This window comes from Tigriopus californicus, chromosome 8 (assembly GCF_007210705.1).
Source record: "Tigriopus californicus strain San Diego chromosome 8, Tcal_SD_v2.1, whole genome shotgun sequence".
In the NCBI taxonomy this organism is placed as follows: Eukaryota; Metazoa; Arthropoda; class Copepoda; order Harpacticoida; family Harpacticidae; genus Tigriopus; species Tigriopus californicus.
The window spans coordinates 8661547-8670843 of record NC_081447.1 but is presented as its reverse complement, the minus strand read 5'-3'; the positions used below and the strand labels follow the sequence as shown (position 1 = coordinate 8670843).

Here is a 9297-nt window from a genome sequence, read left to right as displayed (position 1 = left end):
TCTTGATATCCATGAAGTCCCTCCTCCTAGCCAGCATGGGTTCCGAGCACATTTTAGCACGGTTATCCAACTGATTGAGCATATAGAGCAGGTTATTGAGGGACTGGAGAGCCATGAATTAGTCGATGTAGTTTATCTTGACTTTGCCAAGGCCTTTGCCAAGGTAGATCATGGCCTTTTAGTTAACAGGCTCCATGAGATTGGGATCCAAGGCAAGGTTCTCAATTGGCTAAGAAGTTTCATTTGTGGTAGGAAACAATTAGTTAAGTGTAGGATTGTCCGTCTATCGAATTGTTAATGCTCAATGTGTTTGTACTATACCCTAACCTTCCATCTCATTCTTCCACTTTCCATGACCTCTCAGCTGGCCAATAAAGCTCACTATGTTCTGACTTGCAAATCGGAAACGTCTCCGTCAAATCTTCTTTCCGGATACAACATGGCACAGACGGTATACGTTTCCCGTTGACTGCGTCCAACGGGAATTCACGGACCCGCTCCCATGGGGTAATTTTGCCGGCGAAGCGCGCCGAGTTCGTTGAGGTCAGTTCCGACGCGAGGTTCTTGACTGTCTCCTCCTGGACCAAGTTGGGTCAGTGGAGAGACTGCCCCATCTAGTGCGATTGTCTTTCCAGGAACTAGAGGAATTTCAAGGACGACAAGATGACGGCTGCAACGGAAAAGAAGAAGATTGCGGTTCAGATGGGAATTTGTGAGACGGCATGCAGGTCCATCTGTCAACCCACGGAACAAATCACAAACACGGACTACTTTTTGGAGATGGTTCGTACCTTCACGACGCGTGTGGAGACCATGGGTGAGCTATACGAGGATCTGAAGACAATGGACGGATCGCCAGAGATTCTCGCGGCAGCCAAGAAGGACATGGCAACGTTGGCGGAAATGGAGGGAAGGGTGCAAAGCGCCGCACTACGCGGGCCGTCAACATCGATGCTGCAACGACAAGGGACGGCAACCAGAACGTTGAGGGAGCAGGTCGAGCTGCGTCCGAACACTCTCTCGAGTATGGCGACACCACCCGAGATGAGAGTTTGGGTCAAAAAGTTCATGGCCTCCAATATGGACACGATTGATCTGACTCAACAACACTCTTTCTTCACCGCACACTTAGATGTAGCTTTGGCGGGCTACATGGACTTGGGTGTTTCTCCTTCTTCAACAATCTCCGACTGTGTCCGACTTTTGGAGGGGAGATTTTTGGAAATTAATCCACTTTTTCAACGACATTGGCAATGGCACAAGGCGGAACTCCAGCCAGGTCAATCCATGAGGGACGCCATAACCGATTTACAAAAGGTTGGCGAAGAAGCCGAATTGTCCAAATAGACCACTGACGACTGGTATATGTTCAAGGCGATCCACATGAGCCGCGTGCATCCAGACATGATGCTGGAAATTCTGAAATTGAAGAAACCAACATTATCAGACGTCATTGAAGCTGCAACGGCGTTCAAAAGCGCAAGAAATGTCTGAGCTGCGACAACAATGGTACACGCAATTGAGACTGCAAATGAGGATCACAGCAATACCACGGTGGGTCCAAGAGCCACGTGTTTCAAGTGCGGGGGTTTGGAACATCCGGCTGGTTCTTGCCGCGCCAGGCATATGAGGTGTTACGAGTGTGGCAGACTTGGGCATATCGGACGGTTCTGCAATAAAAGGTCAGGCAATGGAGGGAGCTCAACAACGCGTGGTTGATGAACTGGAGGGAACGCGAGAATCAACGTTATTACCCAAGCAGCAGATGAAGTTGAGGGTAAGATATGCGTGGTCAACCCATCCTCAACGACGCCTAGGACAACCATACTGCTCGGGAATTTTCCGGTCCAGGTCGTACCAGATTCTGGGGCAGTTGTCACGGTCTTCCTGCCGCACCTCATCCCCAATGATGTCGTTCTAGAGCCAGCCTCGAAAATGGTCGCTCTGGTCTCGGCAAGTGGCACAAAGATGGGCAGTCGGGGGTCTTGACAATCTCATCTGTAGTGCAGGAAGGAGATGGCTTTTTGGGACCACGCCGAGACATCACGATCTATGTCTCTCCCGATCTCACTGGTCCACCATTTATCGGATGGCAAGATTGCGTGGCTTTGGGGATTTTGCCTAAAAATTTTCCGCTCCTCAATCGTGAATTGCTCTCAGTCAAGCCAACCAAGATTTCAGGGGTTCAAGAAGCGGAGCATGGTCGATATGAGACGAACAATACCATTGACGAAGATATTCACCAATGCGTCAAGGTCAAAAATGACGAGTCATTTCGGTGCTTGATTGGAGAGACTGACAACGATGTGGCTTTCCTTGCATCAATCGGGAAGTTCGACGAGAAGTTCCCGAAATTTTACGACGACGATGGGGGCAACTTTGAGCGGTGTCTGGATGAAACCGATGAAATATTCGTGAAAAGACTCAAAGAGGAAATTAAGGCTGAATTTGACTCAACATTCTGTACAACGTTGGGTCAAGTGGGTGGTTCTATCAAGGGACCGAAAATGCGGATTGAGTTGGACGATTCGTGTGGAGTTAAGCCAATCCATGTCACCACGTCTAGGCAAGTCCCCATTCATCTCCGCCCTCAAGCGGATGCCCTGATGAAGGAGCTCAAAACGGCGGGAGCCGTCGTTCGTTGCAACCAGCCGACCACTTGGGTATCTCCAGCTCATTTCGTGCCAAAGCCGGGAGGTAAAAAGGTGAGGTTGGTAACGGATTACAGGCAGCTGAATAAGGCAACAAGAAGACCTGTTAGGCCATTTCCGTCCGCAACTGACCTGATGAAGATCAACCCGTCTTCACAATGGTTCATCAAACTTGTCCATGGTTACTATCAGATCCTGTTGGACGAGGAATCATCACTGCTAATCGCTTTCTTGCTGCCCGACAGAAAACGGTGGTACACTGTTGGGGTACACCTATGGGGTTAAATTCGAGCAGTGATGAGTTTAACATCAAGACTGACGACGCTGTTTGGGACCTACTCACCTGGCTTCTGAAGATCATCGATGACATGCTGGTACAAGGGGACACCATCGAACATGCATTCCGCAGACTCCGTATGGTTCTACTTCGGTGTTGCGCTCCTGGCATTAAGTTGTCGCTTGAGAAGATGGAAGTGGGGCAATTGCTGAAGTTTGCGGGATTCGTTGTCTCCAAGGATGGGGTCCGACCGGACCCTGCGAAATTAGCTGCCATTCGCGAGTTCCCATGACCAACTTCGATCACGGAACTTAGATCTTTCTTTGGGCTTCTCAACACCCTCACCACGTTCTTGCCGGATCTCTCACACGCAACGGAAAAGCTGAGATCGCTTTTGAAGAAAAACGTGGCGTTCTTGTGGACCAAGGAACATGAAGCCGAATTTTAGCAGGCCCGTGTGGTCTTGACCTCGCCGGCATTGGTCAAGCCATTCGACATTCAGCTCAAAACCGAGCTAATGACAGATGCTTTGCGGGACTTTGGGTTTGGATTTGCCCTCATTCAACATGAGATTTCTGGTGTTTTTCGCCTTATACAGTGTGGGTCTTGCTCCCTTTCGCCGACCCAGAAAAATTATGCGACGATCGAGTTGGAGGCCTCGGCCATCCTCTGGGCCGTCAAAAAGTGCGGCCATTACCTCCGCGGAATGCCGGTCTTTGTCGTCATCACGGACCACAAGCCGCCCCTGGGATCAATGATAAGCCCCTTGCTTCGTTGGTAAATGCGCGACTCCAACGGATTCGCGAGAGGCTTGAGATCTACTCATTTTCGTTGGATTGGAATGCGGGCAAACGCCATCTCATCGCAGATGAGCTCAGCCGGGTGCCTTTGTTCCCACCGGATCCCTCAATGGAGATTGCAGTTTGGGTGGTTAACATCAACAACCTGGCTCTCAAAATCGTTATGGAGGGTATTGATGAGGAGTATGTACTTCTCCGAGACAAGGTTCGGAGTGGGATCAATCCCGCAGACCTTCCATCAAGTTTGACACCGTTTGCGGGAGTGTTCTCGTCTTTGCGGGTTGAGGGTGACCTGGTTTTATCTGGGGATCGGTTGGTCATCCCACGCCTGGCACGTGCGGAAATTGTCTGTCAACTCCAGCTCTCACACAATGGGATGACCAAAACTACAGTTTTGGCCCGCCAGCTCTATCTTTGGCCCAGTATGTCCAACGAGATCAAGCAGATAGTCTCTGCATGTGTGTCTTGTNCTGAGATTGCTTGGGAAATGGCGTACGGTGTATCTTCCCTTGTATGCAGGGCTCACACACCTCCTTGGAACTTGCCTTCACCAAGCTCATACCGGTAGCCAAATCTCTTCTGATTAGTTCCTCAAGTCCGCTAGGGCGACGATGGCAGATCTGAAAATCCCTTTCAGACTCCATTTCCTTGGATACCATGGCCCCATGAGAGAGAGGCACATGACATAGGTAATGCAGACCATTGCCTTGCTTTGCCACGGCGACAACCCCTTTCGTCTCGCTTAGGATGGAACACTCTCTTTCATTGAACTCAAACAACACCCTGTTCCGTGCACATTCGAATATTTGGACAAAGGAGATATTGTTTGCACGAAACAGGGTTGGACAAGCGTTCAACAGAGGGGTGAAAACCGTTGTCTCCAACTTGCATTCCCGGGAAAAACATCGTTATCGCCAACTTGGATCACTTGACAAACAAGAGGGGGTCAATAGACACGAAATCGCCGGTCAGACTGGATTTCTACCCCACCCTCAACACACTGGGAAGAAACAGTGCTGCATCCAACAATGCAACAAAGAGGTATCAAGGGATGTCAAGTAAAGCGATAAGGAAAACCCAATCAGTGTAATGAATGCCAGGAAAAGGGGCAACAAAGAAGTCCACTTTGTGAACCCCAGGACAACAGGAAGCGAGTTACATTTTCGTGCTCGAGGAGAGCAGGAGTCACGATCTACCTCTCGAAGCGAGAAGAGAGCATTGGACAGCATCCCAAGTTGCTAATTGCAAGATAGTTGCTTGAGGGATTTGATTTTCATCCACGAAGAGTTGGGCATCATTGAGCAGTTTTGGAGGAGTCCAGGGGTTTGCTGTGGATTGCCGGAGCAGAGTCAACGATCACCCTTGTGGCACGCCTTGTTCGAGTGGAACTTTCATCCCAGACAAATGTACGTATTCCAAGATTCGCCATTGACCAAAAAGGCCGCACAACCAGTAAGCGTAACCCCCTCTGTTCACTTGTTTGCCCCTTCCTACCTAAACCTTTTGCCAGAGTTAGACCGCTGATATGTGCATTCTGTTTGGCGAATAGGTTAGTAAATAAAGTGAAAATATTTGTATATAATATACATTACCCATCATTCGTGAGGAGTTAGATTATTGGAAGTAGTAATCTATTCAATTGCGTTTGATAGACATAGAGAGTGACCCCGAATTGCATGTAGGTACGGTTGTCTTGAGGTAAGCCCAGTAAGTAGTATACAACTGAAGTCGAGTTGTGCTCTTGGGGAGTAGAGATAACCGTCCGCCAATTCGTCTCTATTGTCAAATATTGCTGGTATGCCCTGATTAGGGTTATAACTGGAGGCCTTAAGATAGGTCTAACAAATTGAAGCCCATGTACTAGGTGCTCTCCATCTCAGAGAGCTTTCAAGGTTTTCACCTAGTGCTTGGGTCAAAATTATCTATGTAAATCCCGTCCAGTGTGGGAATCAATGTCTGGACGGAACACACCCCACGCTGGGACGCCTTAGACACGCTGAGAAGATTGAAAGATAATTCAGGTACAAATAGCACATCATGCAGTGTGCACTCAATCAATTTGCCATTCACTCTGATACTAAGTGATACCTGCCCTTGTTGATTTGCTTGAACACTGCGGCCGTCCCCGAGCACAATGTTTACCGACGCCTCCAAGACCTCCACATCCTTAATCATCCTGATGTCTTTGCACATGTGGCACGTGGCTCCCGAGTCAATGATCCATGCTAGGGGTTGTTCGACCCAGGTGTTGGCAATCACGTGTGCAATTAATCCAACGCTCTCGCCTGCGCTCTTCATTCCAACTCGATTGGCTTTGTCATCACCTTGCCTGGCGAACCCTTTCTTGGACTTGGATGCCATCTTGACTCTGCAGTGTCGCTTGATATGGCCTTGCTTTCCGCACCTGAAGCATTCGATCACGGCCAACGCCCAATCCTGGCGAGCGACAAACTTCCTTGACGGTTCTCCATCTCCTGGCGAGGGAGGGGCCTCGGATCCGCACACAATTCCCCACAGTCCGTCCTTGATCAAGAACATTCTCACCTGGACTTTCCATGTGGGATAATTTGATCCGTTCAAGGGCACCACCCCCAACTGTTGATCCGTAGATATCACTCTAAACTTCCATGGGGCAGTGGTTGTAACAGAGTCCCAAAACCTTAGATTTTGATGTAATCAACCGTAGAGTTTAACCGTAGTGCTTATATTTCTACCGAGTAAAGACAACTGGGAGCAGGCATGAACTACTCAACTGGTTTTTACAGAAAACGATGAGAACAAAAATGCGCGGGAAATGCCGGAGCATTAAATAAAACAATTCACTGAACCTTAGAAAAGGGGTTTGGAGATGTTGCTGATATACAATTATAACACAAGATGCCCAGAAATTCCCATCATCTGGGCGTGACTCGAAATGGGAGGTGCGTGGTCAATGTGCAGAAGTGCGCGGCTCAACTTGAGGCCCTGCATTAATCCATCAACACCAGGGTTGTGAGCAATCCAGCTGCAGTGACCCAAGGTATTTCGCAAGCATTGAAAGAGCCCTCTTCCGTGCAGAGGAGGAGAGGAGGACTCAAGACAATGTGGTTCAGTCCCTACCATCAAGAGCTGAGGGGTCAAATGCTCCAAAAACTGCGTAATGCCAAAACGAGCCCAACACTGGAGACTGGGGAGCAATATGAGATATCAAGAATTGCATTTCACAAGTCTCTGAGGAGCGCCGAGTCAGCTCACCAATTGTTCAAAGTGGAGAACCTGCTCTCTTCATCGGCCAAGAGAACCAAGTCGTCTGCAAATTGAATATATTCAACAGGAAAATGATTGATGGTGGGGCCTTGGTGTGTGAGGGCTTCAGGCAGGTCGGATACATAAAGATTGAAAAGAATTGGCGATAGTGGTTCCCCCTGCAGAAGGCGAATGGAAGTAAAGTAGCAGGGGGATAGGTCCTCACCAGAACGAATGGAGCATCTGAGTCCCGCATAGATGTTGGACAGCAGGACACAGATTGAACGCAGAACTCCCCACAATTGGAGTTTGAGGAATAACCGCGTTNCGATGAAGATTTATATGTGCGACAACCTGAAGGCTTCGAGGTGGCAGGCAAGGAAGGCTATGTCTGTAAATTAAAGAAGAGCCTGTATGGATTAAAACAATCTCCCTGATGTTAGGAACTTCACGTTGGGCAAAGTTCTAAATGGACTCGGGTTAGTCCAAACTAATGATGATCCATGTTTGTTCCACTTGAGGGGAGCCTCCAATATCATCTACCTAGCTATTTATGTGGACGATCTCGTTCTTGGTGGGAAAAGCGAAAAATATCTGGAAGAGATCAAGGTGAGGGAGACTCTCCAAATGCTTCAAGGCCAGGGACCTTGGCCGCTTACGTCACTTTCTTGGCATCAGTGTGGACTAGAACATTGGAGGTGACACGGTTTTCATGGGACAACCACATTTTGGCCGGGACTTGTTGGAAAAATCCGGAATGAGCCAATACAAGCCGGTTGACACGCCAATGGAAATCAACGTGAAATTGGTCAAGGCCAAAGAAGAGGACACAGCGGTCCGTTCACCCCACTGAATATCGATCAATCGTTGGTGGCCTGCTGTACCTCGCCATGAGAACAAGACCTGATCTGGCATTTGCAGTCGCTACCGTGGCCAAGTTTGGATCTCACCCTGGGCACGTACACTGGAGTGCGGTAACCAGAATTCTGAGATATCTTCAAGGAACCTTAGAACTTGGAATCTCCTATTCCCGCACTAGCACAAGTGAACTGGTTGGGTTCTTGGACTCGGATTGGGCGGGAGATCCTGAAGATCGGAAATCCACATCCAGCTATGTGTTCATGTTGGCCGGTGGTCCAATTTCGTGGAAAAACCAGAAACAAAAGTCGGTAGCACTTTCTACAGCCGTAGCCGAATATATGGCCCCTTTGAGTACTGCTCAAGAGGCACTGTGGTTGCGAAATGTGCTGTTGGACATGGGTGTCAATGTGAATTCTCCTACAACTATTTTCGAAGATAATCTTGCATCCATTGGTTTGGCTAAGAATCCACAATATCATGGACGGGCCAAACATATAAGCATTCGATACCATTTCAGGCGAGAACAAGTCCAACTAGGAACGATTGTCATCAAGTACTGCAAGACTGAAGACATGGTAGCCGACATGTTAACCAAAGCTGCGGCCAGACCGAAGCTACAAAAATTGAATCGGCTGTGCAATGTTGGTGTTCGGAGCATCGAGTGAGGGGGGGGGGAGTGTTATAATTGTATATCATCATCATCGACACTCTTTATATCTAAGGTTCAATGAAATGTTCTATTTAATGTTCCGGCTCTTCNCAACTATTTTCGAAGATAATCTTGCATCCATTGGTTTGGCTAAGAATCCACAATATCATGGACGGGCCAAACATATAAGCATTCGATACCATTTCACGCGAGAACAAGTCCAACTAGGAACGATTGTCATCAAGTATTGCAAGACTGAAGACATGGTAGCCGACATGTTAACCAAAGCTGTGGCCAGACCGAAGCTACAAAAATTGAATCGGCTGTGCAATGTTGGTGTTCGGAGTATCGAGTGAGGGGGGGGGTTATAATTGTATATCATCATCATCGACACTCTTTATATCTAAGGTTCAATGAAATGTTCTATTTAATGTTCCGGCTCTTCCCGCGCATTTTTGTTCTCGTCGTTTTCTGTAAAAACCAGTTGAGTAGTTCATGCCTGCTCCCAGTTGTCTTTACTCGATAGAAATATAAGCACTACGGTTAAACTCTACGGTTGATTACATCAAAATCTAACATCTTGAAGGTGACTGAAATTGGGAGGTGATCAGAAACGGCCAGTGGATTGACGAAACTGGCCAGAGATGGAATATTTTCTGATATGAAAATGTGGTTGAGTACAGAGGCGCCCCGGGAATAGGTGTGTGTTGGGACTCCCGGGTCAGAGCGCAGAGTGATTCTCCATTGGCTCAGGATCTGGGCGAGCTCGGACAATTCACTTGAGTCAGGACGGATGTTGAAGTCACCACCAATGATGACTTTCTCTGTATTCTT

The 9297-nt window shown here is 48.2% G+C and overlaps 1 protein-coding gene and 1 long non-coding RNA gene across 3 annotated transcripts; one reads left to right on the top strand and one right to left on the bottom strand.

Annotated features, from left to right (window-relative positions):
* Positions 1-274: 274 nt before the first annotated feature.
* On the bottom strand, positions 275-4089 carry LOC131884505 (uncharacterized). 2 transcript variants are annotated; one of them, XR_009373730.1, is made up of 4 exons: positions 1755-4088; positions 1551-1670; positions 792-1419; positions 281-670 (listed from the first exon to the last, which is right to left on the bottom strand). It is a non-coding gene; the product is annotated as an uncharacterized LOC131884505 (long non-coding RNA). The 2 variants fall into 2 exon arrangements; XR_009373729.1 differs by having other exon boundaries at positions 275-670; positions 792-1670; positions 1755-4089.
* Positions 4090-7843: 3754 nt separating this feature from the next.
* On the top strand, positions 7844-8479 carry LOC131884843 (uncharacterized). Its single transcript, XM_059232731.1, has one exon. It carries the CDS (start codon positions 7844-7846, stop codon positions 8477-8479), a length of 636 nt encoding a protein of 211 aa, XP_059088714.1.
* The last annotated feature ends 818 nt before the right edge of the window (positions 8480-9297 follow it).